Source organism: Elephantulus edwardii, unplaced genomic scaffold (assembly GCF_000299155.1).
Source record: "Elephantulus edwardii isolate Elephantulus edwardi_28Jun2011 unplaced genomic scaffold, EleEdw1.0 scaffold00139, whole genome shotgun sequence".
NCBI lineage: Eukaryota > Metazoa > Chordata > Mammalia > Macroscelidea > Macroscelididae > Elephantulus > Elephantulus edwardii.
In genome coordinates this window covers 672,005-691,600 of record NW_006399889.1, presented here as the reverse complement: position 1 = coordinate 691,600, position 19,596 = coordinate 672,005, and the positions used below count along the sequence as shown (strand labels likewise).

Genomic DNA, 19,596 nt, shown 5'->3' with positions numbered 1-19,596 from the left:
AAATGCTCCGGAGCAGGTAGTGTCGTGCAGTGTAACGTGGTCGAACCTAGCAATGTTTTGGAAACCATTCCAGTGGGTCATAGAAAAGTAGGTGGCCTAGGCGCGAAAAGACTCGCCCTGACGCTTCGGCTACTGCCAATTCAACACGCAACTTTTGAAATCAATCCTTTTTGCATCATGCAACGGATGCCACCTCTCCTCGAGTTTGCAACCCCCCACCCCTCCCCCGAGACCAATCATTGCCGCGCTCCGGCCTGCACATCGCCCCCGCCCCCTTCCCGGGCCGCACGCAGGCACCGAACCGCTCCAGCCGCGGCCCGCCACCTCTTAAAGGGAAGTAGCCGGTCCTTAAAGGACCCTCGCGCGTTGTGCACGGTGTGAGCAGGCTGGCCCCGGTTCCCGAGGGCGTCCGCGGAGTGAGGCCAAGCACTGCGGCGCCCAGGCGCTGGCCCGGGGCTCTCCCGCCCTCCGCGTCGCCGCCGCCGGCAGCAGCATTTTTATTCAGGCGACGCTTAAGGGAGCCCCGGCCGCGCCCGGTGCATTGTGGGAACGTCCAAGAGTCCCGTTTTCGGGAGGAGGAGGAGGGCGAAAAGCGAACCGGTAAGCGCCTGACTTGGGGGAGGGGGGGCGAGACACCAGGCTTAAAGGGGAATATTCGTCCACAAGCCCATTGCGGCCGTTGCAAATCCCCCTCCGTCCCACCCGGGACCGGTAGGGAGACGTGCACGGCCGGCCCTTATCCAGCCCTGCTTGGAGAGGGGGCTGAGCCAGGGGTTGGTGGGGCCGCTTTAAAAAAGAAGCACCGCCCGCGCCGCCGCTGCCGCCGCCCGCAGCCGCTCGGAGCCGGGGAAGGAGGGAGGGAGTAGCGAGGGGGAGGAGTGGAGGGGGAGGGCGGCGGCGCAGGGGTTAATTTTTTCACCCGCCGACATTTTTGTTTGGCGGCGGCGGTGGCCCGCGCGCGCGGCGGGAGAATACAGTCCGGTCCCCCGGGTGCGGCGCGCGGTGACTCCGGGCCCTCCCCGCCCCCACCGCGTGCCGTGGGCCGCCGCCGGGGTCTGTCCAGTTCCCTGGCGCCGAGGCCATCTGGGCGCCGGCTGGCTTTGGGCGCCCCGGCCGGCCGTGCCGCGAGCCGGAGTCTCACCACGCCCGCCGCGACCGGTTGGCCGTGCGCGCCTAACGCTGCTCCGGTGGAGTGGGCCTCCGATCCCGCCGCTGGTGGCGGGCAGGTGGGCGGGCATGGCCCTGCCTGGGGAGATGTGCTGCCCGCGCCCGGCTGCGCCGAGCCCGCGGCGCCGCGCCGCACAAAGAGCGCTGCCCAGGCCTGATTTGCCTTTAAAGGCGGCAGCCTGAGATTTAAGGTGTCCCCGAGTTGCGTCCTCCACGCTGTGGGTGCCTCCTCGACTTGTGCTTCATGGAGAGCGCCGGGCCCCAGCGCCCACGTCCTGGTGTGTCCACCCCATTGTTTATCTGCTGGGCTTGGGGGTAGGTAGGTATATGGGCTGCGGGGTGCAGTTCCCCGTGCTGCCTCGATCTGCCTGCGTGGGTTTGCGCACTTTTTTTTTTTTTTTTAAGTAACATATACGTGCCAGAGAAAGAAAGGGTTAAACATCTTTAAATATTCATGTCATTGTTTTAAAGTTGTAAACATGTGGCTTCAAGGTGGAAGTTGACTTGACTCTTATGAAGCAATTTATTCCTTCTCTGTGTTGACACAAAACACACTCTTTCCCATCCCTTCCAAAAATCTGCGCACTTCTTCCCCTTCTCTTACATTAAATTGTGAATTCCCGTAATTTGTATTGTTCTGGAGTTTAAAAACTCTAGCGTGCCTTCAGTATTTAAGGTGTTTTTGGAACTTTTTTTCCTTTTCAAAATGATGTGAAAATACACGGTAGGCTTAAGTGACCAGAATTCTTTTCCCCGCCTTTTTTTTTTTAATAGAGGATGGAGGTAAGAAAATAACTTAGGTTTCGTAAATTGAGTTCCCTCCCCCTTGATGGGGCTGAAGTGATGTTAAAATGCAAGGTATTTGTAAGGACTGGTTTTGTTTTTGTTCCAAACCTTTTCAAGTCAAAGTGCTATTTAGACTGTTTCTGACTTTACAATTGCTTCAGAATTGTCATCCAGGTAATTTGCTTTGCATACCTGCTATGCATTTTTTGGACAGGTTGATTACTTGGGATGATACTTGCAGATGTATTCCTTTGCAGTTACAGATTTCAGACAGAAATTGCTGCTCATCCCAAACATGCTTTTGCCCCAACCATTTGGATCACTGCCCAATCGCCGGCTTGGCGAGAGAGCGTTGTTCTCGGGGGAGGGGGAGATGGAAAACTATAAATGGAAGTTACGCTCTTAATCATAAATTTTGTAGGGAAAACTGACCCTTTAACTTGGGGTTTCTGTAATTCTATGCCCAATAAAGTATCGATATGGAGATTTGTAAATCCCGCCAGCACATGTAAATTTATGCTTGGGCCCTTAAAGGCTTCGAATTTAGGAGGGCTTAGTGCAAAAATTGAAAGTGGTAGAGAGTACAATAAATGTTAGTGATTTGCTGTGGTGTGATTTATTGTTTTAGTTCAGCAGGGAAATGGTAGTGAGCAGTAGCATATTTTGTCAATGAAGTGTGTGTACTAGTTTGTTGGGCGGGATATATGCTTTCTAGGAAGTAGCACTGAATTAAAACATCAGAGAAACTCTCTAAGCGCTCTCTTGAAGAAAATGAACTGTGTTTTGTTTAACAGTCATCCTAGTTCTCAAGTTGTGCTTTTTAGTGATGTTTCTTACTAGTTTTGGGTTGTGTTGTAGATTTCTGGCTCTTAGTCAAAACCTTTTCCCCCTCCCCTAAAATTAGATTTAATATCAGGAAGGATTTTACCAAATGCGTTTGCATCTGTGTCTTTTTCTGCAAAGTTCCTAGTAGGCATCTTTTTTTTTTTTTTTTTAAAATGAGGTTGCAAAAAATACCAAAAGGTTTACAGAAAAGTTGTGTTCTCTTGGATCTCTAATTTAGAAACCACACTGCATCCAAGTTAACAGATGAAGTGACTCGATGTGCTGTTCTCATAATAGTGTGTGCTAGAAGAACCTTTGGGACTTATTGTTCAAGATGGCATCGTGTCAAAGTAAGCCTGCTGGCCTGCAGTTCTTTCTACAGAGGCAGTCTTCCTGCTGGCCTGAATAGCCATAATTATAGCAGTACTCTAAACGTCAAATATTTCAGAGGCTGTCAGTGATGGTGTAGTCACTTTTAAAATGGTTTGTTCTAGCTTATGCATCCCTGTGATGAACAAAGTATTCTGGCCCCAAATCAGCTGCCTTGTGGTGGTAGTGATTTTCCCCCTCATCACTGTTTACTGTCTTCACTTGGTTCTTGTCAGGTAACAGTGTTCTTTTTATAATATGTGTTTTCATTTGGTGATGCATAGGTGGATCTGTAAAGAAAGCAGCAGACTAGGAGGAGGGAAAGGCGCCAACCTTGGAGGTGTGAGTACCTGAGAACCATGTCTGTGCGGGAGTCCTTTAACCCAGAGAGTTATGAGCTGGACAAGAGCTTCCGTCTGACCAGATTCACCGAGCTTAAGGGCACGGGCTGCAAAGTGCCCCAAGATGTTTTACAGAAATTGCTGGAATCCTTACAGGAGAACCACTTCCAAGAAGATGAGCAGTTTCTGGGAGCAGTTATGCCAAGGCTGGGTAGGTAAACCATTGTTGTCCGCAATCCAGTTACTGAGTCAATAACTAGACCTCTTTTCTCCCGTGTGATTTTTATTTTATTTTTTTTTTGAGAAGGATGAATTCAAACAGCAAAGCCCTAATAACAGCTATATTATTTTAATATCTTTTTTAATATCTTTGGAGGAGGAACTTGAAAAAAGATTAAGAAATAGACTTATTGTTGACATTATTATATTACTGTAAAAAATTTTTTATTAAAGGGAGCGCTGGTGGCCTAGTGGCAAGACGCTGCACTGCAATCCCAGATGTACACAGTGCAAATCCACCAGATGCTCTGCTGGAGAAGGAGAGGGCAATCTCCTCCTATACCAGTCAGATCTGATTTGATGGTACACATAAAAAATAATACAATAAAAATAAAGAAAAAATATAATTTAAAAAAACAAATTTTTATTAGAACTACCTGATTATTTCAGGATTAAGCAGCAACTCCTAGCTCTGCATCTTTGTCCTATCATTATTCCTAAAATACCCCCCATGCTTTAGCATCAGTGTACAAAATTCTGAGGGCAGCCATTGAGTTAAGGGGGATTCTAGGAGGGGCTTTATAAGCTCCTCAGAGGGGGAAAAATGTTTCCAGGTACAGAAAGAAGAGAGCAGACTTGATCCGGACTTGATCCCTGGGACATGTCTGGCGTTAAAAGCTGTGTTTATCTTTTTTTCTTAATGACACTATTATCGATGCACCTTTCCTCCGATATAGAACTCCATTGGACTACTGTTGGCTCGCTTTCACTGAATGGGTAATTAAGTGTTTGATGTGAGACAGCAAGCACTTGGCTTTCTGTGTTTGCTGTGCATCCCAAGAGTTTGCTCATTAGGCACTTTCAGTGTAACTTGATTTTCTCTTTTTGCACACTGTTTTTCTTTCATTTGATTCATTGTTTCGTTGTGAAGTCCTATCTTCTGTCTTCTGTCATTGGTTTTCAATCTCCAGTACACCTTTCGTCCCCACTATGTAAAACAGGTAAAAGCAGAGGTGCTCTCATTGGTCAGTACTCTGGGGACCTTTGGAACCCCCCAAGGAACTCCTTTCTAAGGTCTGGCAATTTAGGTGAATGAGTTGAGTTTTGGATATTAGTTGTTGCTATGTGCCATCAAGTGGGAACCAACTTAAAGTTGACAGGTTTTCAGAGAAGATTGTTCATCTTTCTCTCAAGAGCATCCTAGTGGATTGGAACCTCCTGCCTGTGGGAGAATATACTGAGGATAACTTTTGTCAATTAATAGAACATAATGGGAAAAGAAATAAAATTAAAACTGTGAAGAAAGTAACATTTTCTATAGTAACTTCATCCTGTTCACCCTGTTGGGCTCTTGGGAACCATCATGTATCCTTAAACGCTTTGATAATAAGTAATGAGTTGGATCTTTTGTTACTTCCAGCAGCCCCATCTGCTCAGGAGGGTTAGGGAACCCTTCTGCCTTGTTACATGGTTGGCAGTCAGGATTCAGCACCGGACCTGGGATCCACATCTTCCAGTTCTTTTACCCACCATACTGTGTGTCATTTGGACTTAGAAGTGGAGTGAGGAACTTCTTGAGCAATAACTCTTAGCAGTGGCAGAAAAAGTTAGTTGTCTGACAGGCATGGACCCTTTCCCAGGAAAACACACCTATAAACTTTTGTATCTGTGGCATTCCTCAGAGTCCCAGGTTACATGGCATATGAATACTGAAGGAAGCATAGTATTAAAACCTGCTGAAAATAAAAATTTGTTGAGTCAAAACTGATTCATAGCTGACCCTCCATTGGCTTTCAGAAACAAAATCACATATGAGAGAATGCCCACCATTCTTCCTCTGGGCCAGTGGTGGATTCAGACTGCCAGAGGGTTGACCTTTGGGTTAGCAGCACACTTCTCTGTGGACTAAGCCACTGTGGCTAAAACCTGTCCAGGATTCATAGTCTGACAAAGATGCTTTTAACTCAAGCATGAGCCTTTTGCGTCTATATGAGCTTTCTGATCCTCAATTTCCTAATTTATTAAATGAGACTAATGATTATTTTAATAATCATTCCCTTTGAGATTATTGTAAGTACCATATACTATTAGTGTCTCTGTGTAAATACATACCAGGCATACTTAAGTCCATATAAGCTGCTTTAAGTGGCACAAATGATTTACAGTCATTTGCTAGCCGAAAGGTTGACAGTTCAAATGCACTCAGGTTGTGCCATGGAAGAAAGGGCTGGTAATCTGCTTCTGTAAAGATTATAGTAATGAACTACCCTATAGGGTAGTTCTGCTCTGTAACATTCAAGATTACCGTGCCTTGGAATTGATTTGACAGCAACCGATTTTTATATGGATAGTATTGTTGTTACGAACTATTTTTGGATCCAACCCATATCTGACCCTCAGTGCGTTTTCAGAGGCTATAAATCACATGCGAGGAGATTGCCCATCTTTCTCCTGCAGAGCAGCTGGTGAATTTGAACTTTGGGCCTTCATGATAGCAGTATAGCTTCTTACCACTTGGCAACCAGCACTTCTTCTTAAAGGTTTATGTTACCAGCACACACACACACACACACACACACACACACACGTGTGTTATCTGTTTATGAGATAACTTGTTTTTTCTGAAATAGTATTGGGAGCTACTTTGCGTAATGGATGGGATTAGTCTTGCTGTTAAGATTCCCCATCACCTAGTGAAGTGCCAAATATCGTATCAAGGCTCCCCCTCACTCACTATATTGTTAAGATTCTGTTTCCTCTTGTCCCCTACTTAGAATACCCCCTCTCAGTTTGATAACTTAGTTTTTCAAAGTTCCTAGTCCCTTTTAACTGTTCACATCTTCTCTCCTCTTTCACAAATTTAGTATGTTGATTTGTAAGCCAGCACTGTCCAAATGAAATTTCAGCCACATGTAATTATAAATTCCCTAGAAGCTACATGTAAAAAAAAAAAAGTCAGGCAAAATTATTTTTAATATACACTAACAAACTATTCTAATGCATAATAGAAAATATTATTGACATCTTTCTTTTTTTATTTTTTTACTAATTGGTGAAAAATCCGTTTTGTTTTGTAACTAAAGTCCATTCTCAAACGCCACATGTTACCAGTAGTGACTCAGTTATTGGTAAATGCAGCTGTAGACCCTCATTTGGTAGCTGAGCCATGTTGTGAAATGGAGATAATGGTAAGCTCTGTTGATGCCCTCGGAACGTGCTCGAGAGCCATTGTTCAATGCTCTGATGAAGAACTTGCTAGGGACTAGGAATAATGAGAAATAAAGTGATTTGTAAATCAAATGTGGTTATCCAGATTAGAAACATTTAAAAGTGGAAACAAGCAACTATTTTTAATGTCTTTATCAGCTTTGTTTCATAACTTCCTAAAGTGAGCAGTAATAAACTGAAAATAGCCATTTGTTAGAATTACCAAGTTAGAGTAAATCCATGTAAATTAAGGCATGTTGTTGTTAGGTGCTTTTGAGTTGAGTATGACTCACAGTGACCCAATGAACAAAAGATCTGAACCCTGTTCCATCCTGCACCATCCTCACACTTCCTGACACACAAGAGCCCATTGCAGCAGTCACCATGTTAATCCACCTGGTTGAGTTGAGGGTCTTCTCTTCTTCACTGACCCTCCACCCTTCCTAATATCATGCCCCTTTCCAAGGAATAGCACCTCCTAGCAACAAAGTAGAAAGGTGCAGCCTCATTGTTCTTGCTTCCAAATGGCACTCAGGCTGCACCCTCTTAAAAAACATGTTTGTTCTTTTGACCATCAATGAGATGTTCTGCATAGTTAAAAACATAGCTCTCTCTATTGACAGTTCAATGCTAAAGAAAGCCATCAAATGAAAATGCTGGAGAGGCTTGTGAATATACACTCTGTTTAGATTAATTACTATACATACTTTTGTCTGCTACAAATTAAAACTAATTTTTGATAGTTTTCTCTGTCTCAGATTTGTGAGACTTGCCATTCTCAAACAAAATTCTCAATTTCCTGGCTGGTCTTTAACCAAAAATGTTTGCTTTGCCATCTAGAAAAATGCTGTGTTATATTCATATTTTTGTTAAACTTATTCTTGGATTGGTAGTGAGCAAGACCAGGAAAAGTAAATCCTTTATGACCCAGCCTTTGCTGGGTGTGGCACCGTTGTAATGCTGAAGGAGTTGACTACCTGTCAGTTTTGCTTATGTAAAATGTGAAGCTCCTGTGCTTTTAGTTCAGTTCAGATATTCTTGGTCCATTGGAATTTATTTAGAAGGTTATGTTGTTGTTGGAACAGACCCGTAGCTGACCTTCTGGTGGAACCTACTGAGACAGTTAATCGCATAGGAGATTGCTAGTCCTTCAACCGCAGAACAGCTGGTGGATTTGAACCAAGTGCCTTCAGGATTGCATCACGGCTTCGTTTTATATGGCATTCTGTTTGGTTTTCCTTCTTTGAGTTGTTTGACTACATAATTGAAATACTGCGTAGGAGGCTAGAAAGACATCCTTTCAAGAGAGTCATATATCTTTTATTTGGTGTAAAGGCCATATTCCATTTGTAAAATTGTACTTTACATGCTATATTGTTAAGAAAATACAGTTTATAAAGCTAGTTTGGACTATTCAGCTGATTTAATGAAAAAGGAATTATTTCTTAAAATCCCATTAGTTGGCTTAAATTTCTTTTTAAATGTTTAGAAATAATTTTAAATAAATATTTCACAGATTTGTTTAGAGAAAAAGTAATGGACAGAAGCTAAACTTCACACTTTATATTATAAGTTAGTAAATGTGGCATATGGAAGTTTTTCATGAAAGGAATAACAATTTTACAGTTTTCCTCTTTAAACATGCTTTTGGGGTCTTGTGTAATAGATCAAATGGGTGTCGGTATTTTTTTGTACATTTTATGTACATGTAAGTTAAGGATCTTATTTTGCCATTTTCATTTTTTGGTAAAATATGAAAGTAATAGTAGCACATTTTATAAACTCTCGATTGGAAAAAGAGAATAACACATAAAGATTAACTCAGTAACTATAGACAAAATAACCCTGATTCTACGTACATTTTATCTTATATAGTGCCAGGTACATAACATAGATGTAAGAAGGAAAATTTTATTCCAGACATCACTAAAAGTCTGAAAATTCAAGTTGAGTCTTGATGACTGACAAATTTTTATTCTTCTTTTCGATCTTAAGCTAGTTATGTTTCACGTTTATTTCAGTTATGCTTCTTGATAGAAAACACATTGCTGCTCCGGCACCATGTAGTGTACTGTAAGTATTTTATATAAAACGTTTTCTATTCAGAGCACTGATTGTAAAGAGTAAAGCAGATTTTCCTTTACATTTTTGATTGATGATGATTTCCCTCTTTACAGGCATTGGAATGGATACGTGTGTCATTCCGTTGAGGCATGGTGGTCTTTCCTTGGTTCAGACCACAGATTACATTTATCCTATCGTAGATGACCCTTACATGATGGTAAGTTTGACCAAATGTGTTCTTATTCCTGAACCTTCTTAATCTTTTTTTTTTGTTTGTGTGTAGTTGAGATTTTCTTTGTGTTTATGGTTTTTGTCAAGTTTGTTCACTGTACTATAATAATGGCTTGATCCTTGCATTTGCAACAAATTGTTCTTATCCCTACTCATACTTGGTGGTGTACTTAAAGCTTCGGAAAGTAGAAGCAGGAAGGTGCCTCTGTTGCTTTTGTACTTGTGTTTTAGCCTAATGTTTATGGAAAAAAAATTTTGTCGTTTTCTTCTTTCCTTCCTTGTACCTTTCACATTTGTAAACATCGTCACTCCAGTGTTCCAGGCTAGGGATGTAATAAAATAGCTTCTAAGGTGTTCTTCCTAGAAAAGAAGAAGCTCAGCATCTCATCATACAGCACAACACAGTTAGGATATCTGGTCACCTCTCTTTCTCCCTCCTTCCCCCCTTTAACACAGGCATCACCCTCTTAGACTATATACCAGTGTACTTATCTGAACCAGTGAATGACAACTCCTTGCTACTGATTTCGCACTGTTAATTTTTTTCAAATACTTGGTAAATAGTTGTAGCCAGCAGCTCTTTATTATGCCAGCCATAAGCCTACCACTTTCTAAGAGAAGCCAGTGGGGAAACTGGGAAGATCCTTTTTGTTGAAAATACCAGATACCCTGTGTGGCAAGGACACTGGGATAAATGGTCGAACAGAACGACTGGGTTTAGAGCATCCTTAACTATGAGGTAGCTAAATCAGGAGTGCAGTATCCATCTCCGGTACTAGAGATAAGTAAACAGATTATTAAAAAAGACCAGTACTCTGGAGAACAGGCAGGTGTGTCACGCTCTGGTGTTCTACCTGACCAGGTGGCAGAGCCTAAATTCAGAATTCATCCTGGAGGGTGGTGTGTTTTGCTTTAATCCTAACCAGTGTTTGGTATTTTCAAGGTGTAAACTACTTGCTTGCCTTGTTGATTAAGCTTTGGTACTGTCAAAAATGACCTGTAGAAGACTTGAGTTGCATTGCTGATTTACCATGAATTCATAGGAAAATAGAAAGAAACAAGTAATTAAGTATCAAAAATACTTTAACATTTGACTAGTCTATTATAAAAAAAAAATCTGTTTTCTCATATGTTGCCTTAGAAAAATAGTCCAAGCAATCACCACCTTCCTCTCTGCCAACCCAAAGGCACGCAGTTTGAATCCACCAGCTGCTAGGGGAAAGATGGCCAGTCTCTTTCTATGCGATTTACTGCCCTGAAAACCAGCTGTTGGGTCAACTATGTTGAGTTTAGACTCAGTGCTACATAACAGCAATCACCCCCAGCTGGCACTATAAAAATTACCTCATTTTTATTGAATCTACTTTTTAACATTTTTAATGAGAAAGACTCTCAGCCTGACTTCAGGCTTAAAAGGGAGCCCATGTGGCTCAGTAGTGCAAAAAAATTCAACAGCAAGCTCAAGGTCAGCTCTAAGGGAGGAAGGGGAGAGCATGTGCTTCCCTCACGGTTTATAGCCTTGAAAGCCCTCTGGAGCACTTCTATACTATACTGTCTTACAGCTGTGAAGCAGAATCCACTAGATGGCAGTGCATTTGGTTTGATTTCATTTATTTTTTGTTTATTTTTCAAACAAGATTATCCTAGTTCTTTCCTATAGCTTTGATATGTGGGTTGGTGTTTTTGGGTTTTGTTTTGTTTTTGTTTTTCTCTTACAGCTTTGTAAGGCTGCGGAAAATTTCTCAATCCAAGTGTATTAAAAACTGTCACCCTCTCTATAACCAGTGAAGTAGACTTAAGTCACATTTTCTTGGATCTGTTTAAAATTAGTGGCTGTTTTCAAGTTTGCTTTGGAATGGTTCTTTTCAAACATCGTCACTCCATAGCTCTTTCTCCTAAAGGGTCATTTCCTCCTGAACGTCTTCTCTCCTGAACCCTGGAGCCCATCTGTGTCAATTGCAAATGTGTAATATTTACAGTGGGAAAGAACGAATACATTCTTTATCCTCCTCAGGAAAGGTAGTAACAGGATTATCTGAGGATGGAGAAATTAGAGTAGTTTTGTGATGGGAAAGGTCACTAGTGTTTAGATCGTACAGTGGGTCAGGACCGAGTCTAATAATTGCCATTTCTGGAAACCCCCTGAGTTTTGGAAGGCCGCCCTATAAGCTTGCTCTTGGGAAGCCCCAGCTGTCCTTTCTCATGTCTCCCGTCTCTTCTCAGGGCAGGATAGCATGTGCCAATGTCCTCAGTGACCTCTACGCAATGGGAGTCACAGAATGTGACAACATGCTGATGCTCCTTGGAATTAGCAATAAAATGACTGACAGGGTAAGTAAGTGATCTTTCTATTAGAGACTAGTCTGTGCAGGCGTGATTACAGCATTTGACTGCTTAGACCTTCCCTTCCTCTCTCTCCTATACAATGAGGCGTACAGCTAAGTAAATAGCTTATGGTAGCCCTGGCTCTCCACAGTTTAGCAGGCATCACATTGTCATTTCTACCACCTGCTTATCTTTCTCCTGGGTGGAATAAGCCAAGTCATTCTTTCTTTTTTTCTTAGGGGTAAAATAGTAAAGATAGAATTTTTATCCCCAAAGGGATGGACCTCCCTCCTTGAAAGAAAGTACAGAAGAGAGGTCGAGACATAGTTTAAGTAAAACATGGGTGATGCTGTGTTAATACAGTTCTAGTTCAGTGCATTGGGAATAGCCCACAAATCTGGGAGCATATGTGACTTAGAGGATTGGGCCCTTCCGTTTTGGTTGTTTCTTTGTAGACAGTGATGGTAGTGTCCTTCCTACCTTTCTTTTTATTCAGAGAGGAAGTACCTGCCCTATAGATTACTTTGACAAGTACTTGTTTTGTCTCTCCAGAAAAGTTTACCATTACAGAAGTAAGAGTTTTAAAGGCCCTAACTGTGATTTGGTACCAGTGATATTGGTGAGAGTATTCCTGGTGTGGATACCACCACAGCTGTCAGCCAGTGGTGGCACTCCTTGGTACACCATTTTAGGGTAGAGTTGTTATTGTTAAGCTAGTCTTGTGATTTTTAAAAACAATTACTTAAGTAGCTGGTTCAGATTTAAAGACAGTTGAAAGGACTCAGTCATATAATAGTTTTGCCTTCTGTCTTTGAGCTTCATTCATACATAACCTAGCATTTAATTAAAAGGTCATACAGTAAAATCCCCAATGTCTTGTCCTTTTAGTATACTTTTAAGAAATTTGATTTTTTTTTTTTTAATAACTACAAATGTAAATTCTTTCCAGAGTTTTGAAGGGAATTATTTGACTTTTAATTTGTATCCTTTTGAACTTTAGGAAAGGGATAAAGTGATGCCCCTAATTATACAGGGTTTTAAAGACGCAGCAGAAGAAGCAGGGACATCTGTAACAGGTGGCCAAACAGTGTTAAACCCCTGGATTGTTTTGGGAGGAGTTGCTACAACTGTCTGCCAACCCAATGAATTTATCATGTAAGTTGATCTGTCTCTCATGTTACCTGTCCGGTTATCTGTTTCTCTGATTAGTTTTGTTCTTTTTGTTGTTGGATGCCTTTCTGTATCATCCCCTTATGATGGAATATAACTTTCCCAAAGGATTTTCAGTTTTTTAACATCATCACCAACATTTAGTACTGTCTTCCTTGATTCTAGTTATCCTGACAGTGTGAAGTGGTAGTCCTTGTAGTCCAGAACTAAGAAGATTGAAATGGATCCGCAGTGCAAAGTCCTCACCTATCCTCCTTCGTTCGCCACTTCCCTCCCCCAACTAAACCCAGCTGTTGAGCCAGCTCATAGCTACTGATCACTAGGTTTCCAGGTCTGTAAAGCTGTGTGAGAGGAGCCCATCTTTTCCAGTAGAGTGGCAGGTGAATTCAAGTCTTTTGGTTAGCAGCCACACACATCATTCATGATTTTAGCCAGTCTTAGATTTTTTTTTAAGCCATTACTATTGACATTATTTTTTATTTTGGTATTATTAGTAATACTCCACTTAATAAGCTAATACATAAATCATTTTGTGCATATGTAAATATACTGGTAAGAAATTGACAGAAAAGAGCTAGATCCCATAGTATGTACACTTAAGGTTTACTTAGGTATCCCAGTGCCGCCTGTCATACAGGTCTACCCGCAGTGAATGAGGCTGTCAGTTCTCATTCCCTAACCAATAATGTTTTAAAAACGTTCTTGATCTTTGCCAGTCTATTTGTTGGGTTGTTTTGGTTTTATTTGTAAAAGTTCTTTTTAAAGCCTTTATGTGACAGCTTTCCTTTGTGGATCTTGCATTTTCCTTCTATTAAGGTTTTATTATTCTGGTTTTGGCAGTTTGCAGAGTTTGCTCATAGGTGGGACAGAGATCATGAAGTCCCCCCATGTCGCTCATTGGAGTTTTCCAGTACAGAAAGAACTAATAACAAAAAAGGAAGGAATAATAACTTAAGGGAGTTCTGCTGGAGTAGTCCATAAGGAATTGGACTCTTAACTCAAGAACTGTGCCTCTCTGGCCATAGGAATCCACCAGGAGTGACTCCATGGGAGAAAAGATGGGCAGTCTCCTCTGTGTGATTTATAGCCTTGAAACCAGAATGGAGGGTCAGCCAGGAGTCAGTACCAACTCAGTAACTATGAGGGTTTTTTTAAAAATTACTTTTGGCTTTTTACTATCTGAAAAATTATTAAGTATTTTTGTGTGATTATATTTTGTTTTGAAACTACCCAAAAGCTTAAATATAAGTTAGTAATTTTGTTGCACTTGGCTTGTCTATTTGCTGTTGTAAGGTGCCATTGAGTCAACTACAGCTTAATGCAACCCTATGAACAGGATCTATCTGTGCCATACTCGTCATCTCCAATATCCATGAGCCCATTTTTTTTAAAAAAAATTTTTTTTCCCCATTTTATTATTTTGTGTGTGTGTACCGTCAATTCTGATCTGACTGGCACAGAAGGAGATTGACCCTCCTCCAGCAGAGCATCTGGTGGATTCGAACAGTGCACCTCTGGGATTGCAGGGCAGCTTCTTGCCAGTAGGCCACCAGAGCTCGCCCATGAGCCCGTTTTTTAAGTCTGTCAGTCTGTCTTGTTGAGAGTCTTTCTCTCTCTTGCTTACGTTCCAAGTTTGATGTCCTTTTCCAAGGACTGGCCCTTCCTAACAACATGCCCAGTGAGATGAAACTTCTTTACCATCCTTCTGTCCATCGAGCACTCTGGCCCTACTTCCTCCAAGACATTCTTGTTTGTTCTTTTTGCAGTCCATGGGATATTCAGTAATTTTCTCTTAAGTTGTGCATAAACAGTGACAAAAACCATGCTAGCTTTAAGGTACATATGATTCAGAGTTGAATTGTAAGACATTTTTGTCTTAATGGTTGCTGCTGTTGTTGTGTACCATCAAGTTGAAACTGACCCATAGCTAACCCTCCACTGGGTTTTCAGAGATGGTTAATCTCTGGAGATTGCCCATCCTTCTCCCCTGGAGTGTCTAGTGCTCTCGAACCATGTACCTTCAGGATTGTAGTGCAGTTTCTTGCCACTAGGCCACCAGAGTTCCTTGTCTTAAGGGTAAGATTTAGAAAAAATATTGAGTTGTATACCAGTTTTCTGGTTTTTCCCTGTTCAAGGGAGGTGGGTTGATCTGTCTGCAGCCTTTCCATCAGCTGGCTTGGGTGTATCTCTCACCTGTAGCAAGCAAGGATACATATTGCAGTGTGACTGCAGAGGGTGAGGGACCTTACTAGAGTACTGAAGAGCAACAGTGTCAGTCTGGAGACTAAGGTACACATGATATAGGCCATGGCCTTCCCAATTACTTGCTATGCATCAGAGAGCTGGACAATAAGTAAGGATGATAGAAGGATTGATGCCTTTGAGTTGTGAAAGATCCTGGAGAAGAGTGTTGAATTTACAGTGGGCCAGGAGAATAAACAGGTCTGTCCTAGAGAGGGTGAACCCAAGCTGCTCCTTGGAGGCAAGGATTTTGAAGCTTCGTCTCATATACTTTGAGCACATGGCCAGGAGGGACCAGTTCTTAGAGAAGGACATCACGCTTGGAAGGGTAGAGGGACAGCACAGGAGAGGAAGACCCTGGGTGAGATGAATTGACTCTGACTGGAGAGATGGGATTAGATATGTCAGAGATGATGGGATTGGCTCAAGATAGGGCAGGATTCAGAGCTAAGGTACACAGGGTCGCTATGAGGCAACATGACACATAACATCAGTTTTCTGCTAATACAGGATGATGTTTCTCCAAATGTTTTTAACAATTTTCCTTCTAGTTAATGTTACAAACTCAGTTTTTGGAAAGATGATTAAATTTGTCTGCAAAATACCCTTTTCCTTTTCTTCAGGCCAGATAATGCAGTGCCAGGAGATGTGCTTGTGTTGACAAAACCTCTGGGTACCCAAGTAGCAGTTGCTGTGCACCAGTGGCTGGATATTGTAAGTAAACCACTTTTTGTTGTTTCAGGGATGATTAGGGGGAGTGGTTCAGCAATAACTTTTTAAGATTATAGATGTTTTTTGTTAGGGAGTTTTGGGAAGTCATTGACTTTGTAAGTCAGTTCAGAAATCTCACTCTTTAATCTCCTTGTGCTCTGTCTACTTTTGAAGTATCTTTTCCCTAAAGTAAGTCTTCTTCTTGGTCTTGTTCTTTCCATGTTTAAAATTTATAATGTCTAGATGTCATAGAGCAGGGTTTAGGGCTGTTGTGCATAGGGTCGCTATGAGTCGGAAACGACTTGACGGCACATAACAACAACAACAACAGATGTCATCAGCTTGTCTTTTAAAATTGGAAGCCTTTACTACTAACCAGGAGTTTAATATTGGTCAAGTCCTTTCAGAAATGCTAAGAATCATTTATTTTCTTGTATTGAGTGAAAGTTTCATGCATGGACTGCATGAAGTAGGTGTGTCCCAATCTGGAGTCTCAAAAATTACCATGTAAAGAGAATTTGGGAGGCAAAGAGGTTAGGCTTCTCTGTTTATTTGGTGCTAAGAGCTTTATTTTTCACATCTTTAGACAGTAAGAGTGAATGATATGGAGGAGAATTTGTGAAAAGTGTGATGTTTTGGATGTAAATGAAGCCAGGGTTATTAAAAATCTAAATTATTTTAGTTATGTTTTTGCAACTGTTTTATTTGGTAGTTTTTTTTCTTTTTAAACATATGACTAGTGTAGACTATGTTGATGTGTAACTCTTAAATGGAAAATGTGTCTAGAGTATGAAGACATTTGTCCTGAGTCACCTTTATATTGAGCCACAATCATATTTCAGGTAGTTGATTTTTATTTTGGTTTTTCATTGCTCTAACAATCCATAAATTACTGAGATTGTGGTGTATTTTTACATATCTTGGCACTTTTAATTTCTGCAACTGTCATCTAAAGCTATCCATCCTGAGAAACAGTTGCAAAGGAAGAGCACATAATTTTATGGCTCACCACCCAGGTTTGTCTCAGCTTATACAGGAGAGAAATTCTTTAAGGCTGCCACATTGTTTAGATGTGCTTCTCCATCAATGATAGAGAGATTTCTCTTGTCATGGACTGCTCTCTGTAAATAAAAGTTCCTCAGCCATTTCAGAGGAATAAGCTACTATTAGTTTTTAATATAGCTACCCAGATCTGAGTGAAACTCTAGCAAGGAGACTGGAGGCAGGTTAGTTAGACAAGAGTATCAAAACGAGATGTTTTAAAGTCAGAAACAACCAAAGAGTATGTTATTTGGCATCACTCTGTAGGAAGTAATGTTGGGGATTTTTTAAAGGTAGAGAAATAGAAGTACAAACTTTTTTTTTTTTTAAATTTTATTTTATTATTTTTGTGTGTGTACCGTCAAATCAGATCTGAGAGGTACAGGAGGAGATTGTCCCTCCTTCCTCAACAGAGCATCTGGTGGATTCGAACCATGCGCCTCTGGGATTGTAGTTGCAGCTCCTTACCACTAGGCCACGAGAGCTCCCCTAGAAGTACAAACTTTAGAGTAGTTGTTATTTCTAGAGAGTAGACCAGAATGCTCATAAAAAGAAATCATCTATCTTTTCTTGTGCGTTAGTATTGCCAGTATCTAGCTGTTGCATACAGGGAGTGCTGTTGGCATAGTCCATAATGAGTAAAGTTGTTTATCTAAAGGCTACACATCTCTAGCAGTTTAAATCTACCAGTCCTCTGTTGTGATTTTACAGCCTCAGAAACCCAGGGGAAGGTCGCTGTGCATCAGAACCAGCTTAGAGTAGTCAGTTTCTTAATAGAAGCTCCAAATTGGTGCAGTGACTGAAGGCTGCACTGTTAATGAAAGTTCAGTGGAGCCACAGCTTTAGAGAAGAGGAGAACCGAAGGACATTCAGAACTTACACTTCACTAAAGATGAAGCAGGCTACAGCAGTATTTAACACTCCTGTTGTTGCCAGCAAACATTTCCAGCTTGTCTTTCTGCCAGGTGCTCTAAAATGGTAGTATTTGATTATGGAAATGCAGGAATGGTCCCTTAAAAGTAATAGTCACAAGGAAAAAGTTTCAAAAACATAACTTTGTGTACAAAATGAGATGAAATGTCCCAGAAAAGATAAATAAGAAGAAATAGACTCTTGTCCATGGTTAGAAGTAAAGATTAATCACATTTTTCCCTCTTTTCTTCCCTCATTTATATTCCCATTTTTAGCCTGAAAAATGGAATAAAATTAAACTAGTGGTTACCCAGGAAGACGTAGAGTTGGCATACCAAGAAGCAATGATGAATATGGCAAGGCTCAACAGAACAGGTATAAGGTTCTGGGGAGGGCTCTTCTGTTGCAGGAGTTGGCAGACTTGGAAAATGCACAAGACTAAATTTAGGTTTTGTGGGCCACATACAGCTTAAGTTGCTGCTGATTCCCCACCCACTCCTCTTTAAAGTGTAAAAAGTCATTCTTAGTTGTGGGCCTGCAAAAGGACTATTGGCTTTATTTGGCCTGATACCTCAGTTTATTTCTGTTGGTACCTGATCTGATCGCATAGGTCTTCTGTGTTCTTGAATGAGTGTTAATTCTGACTTTTATTAGAGAAGATAAAGAACTAATGACTAATCTAAATAGTGTGCTTAGGATAGGTCAAGAAAACTGGTTTTCTCTTCATCTGTGTGCATGAGGCTTTTATCTTTATTACACATCTGACTGAGTCCTTTATTATGAGAACAGTGCAAGGCACTGAATAAAAGCACAGAGAATATTGATGAATTTTTTAAAAAATTCACTTTCTGAATCTGTGGAGACTTTAAGTTGTGTTTTCTCTCAAGGCATTAGGTTTCCCTGTTCCCTGTGTAAAGATGGAAAATGTGTCTCATGTTTACACAAATATTCTACATAATTAATAGCTTAATGTTTCAGCATTATATTTAAATTTTGGGATTTGATAGTGTAGTTTATATCATAAAGTTTTCTTTGTGTTTTTGTTCTAGTCATTATATTAATTAAAAGTTAAATTTTGACTTTATTTGTTCTTTTTAAAATTAATTTTAATTAAAGTTTATAGAGACTTAGGTTTTCCAATCATTCATTGTTGAACTTTTCTCCCTTTCCCCCTTACCCCCCAATTCACTCTTCTCCTTGAAAAGAAAAAGAAAAACTCTTTCATTGTTATGCAATCCCTCCCCCCAAGTCCACTCCACTATGCATCCTTCACTCTGGACTTCTGTAATGAAAAGAATACCCATTCATATATCCCTTTTAAACAGCTCTCTCCCTCATCTGTTTCAATGCAATATACATCATATATCATTCCTCCCATCCGTTTCTGTCTTCCCTCAACCCTGATGTCAGTCCCATTTTACAGCAGTGGCCCTATGCAATATTTGTCCTTTTGTGACTGAGATATTTCACTCAGCATAATGTCCTCCAGGGTCACCCATTTTGAATAATATTGCATGAGTTCCTTGTTTTTCAATGCTCCATAATATTCCATTGTGTGAATATACCAGAGCTTCTCTATCCATTCGTTTGTTGATGGGCACGTGGGTTGTTTCCAACTCCTTGCCATTGTGAACAAAGCTGCAACAAACATGGTTGTGCATATATCTGCTTGGGTGGTAGTTAAGGTTTCTTTAGGGTAAATTCCCAGTGGTGGAATTGCTGGTCAAATGGTATCTCTATTTGCAACTTTTTGAGTAAGTGCCATACTGCCTTCCATAGTGGTTATACCATTTTACACTCCCACCAACGGTGAATAAGGGTTCCAGTTTCTCCACAACTTTACCAGCATTTGTTACTGCTTGTTCTGTTAAATTTTGCTATTTTTACTGGGATGAGATAGTTGTTTTGATTTGCATCTCTCTTAGAGCTAGGGATTTTGAACATTTCTTCATGTGTTTGTTGGCTATCTGAATGTCTGTTCATAATC

At 40.9% G+C, this 19,596-nt stretch overlaps 1 protein-coding gene across 3 annotated transcripts in view; it reads left to right on the top strand.

Moving 5' to 3' along the window:
• Window positions 1-280: 280 nt before the first annotated feature.
• SEPHS1 (selenophosphate synthetase 1) overlaps window positions 281-19,596 on the top strand; it is a 29,311-nt gene continuing 9,995 nt past the window's right edge. For 2 of the 3 annotated variants that reach the window (XM_006894275.1, XM_006894273.1), the window contains exons 1-7: window positions 308-600; window positions 3,432-3,699; window positions 9,092-9,195; window positions 11,433-11,540; window positions 12,535-12,689; window positions 15,569-15,659; window positions 17,885-17,984. In XM_006894275.1, the coding sequence (XP_006894337.1) occupies window positions 3,507-3,699; window positions 9,092-9,195; window positions 11,433-11,540; window positions 12,535-12,689; window positions 15,569-15,659; window positions 17,885-17,984 (751 nt within the window). In that variant the 5' untranslated portion in view covers window positions 308-600; window positions 3,432-3,506. Of the gene's footprint in view, window positions 601-3,431; window positions 3,700-9,091; window positions 9,196-11,432; window positions 11,541-12,534; window positions 12,690-15,568; window positions 15,660-17,884; window positions 17,985-19,596 lie in introns of all 3 variants that reach the window. The other variant, XM_006894274.1, reaches the window with a different exon arrangement.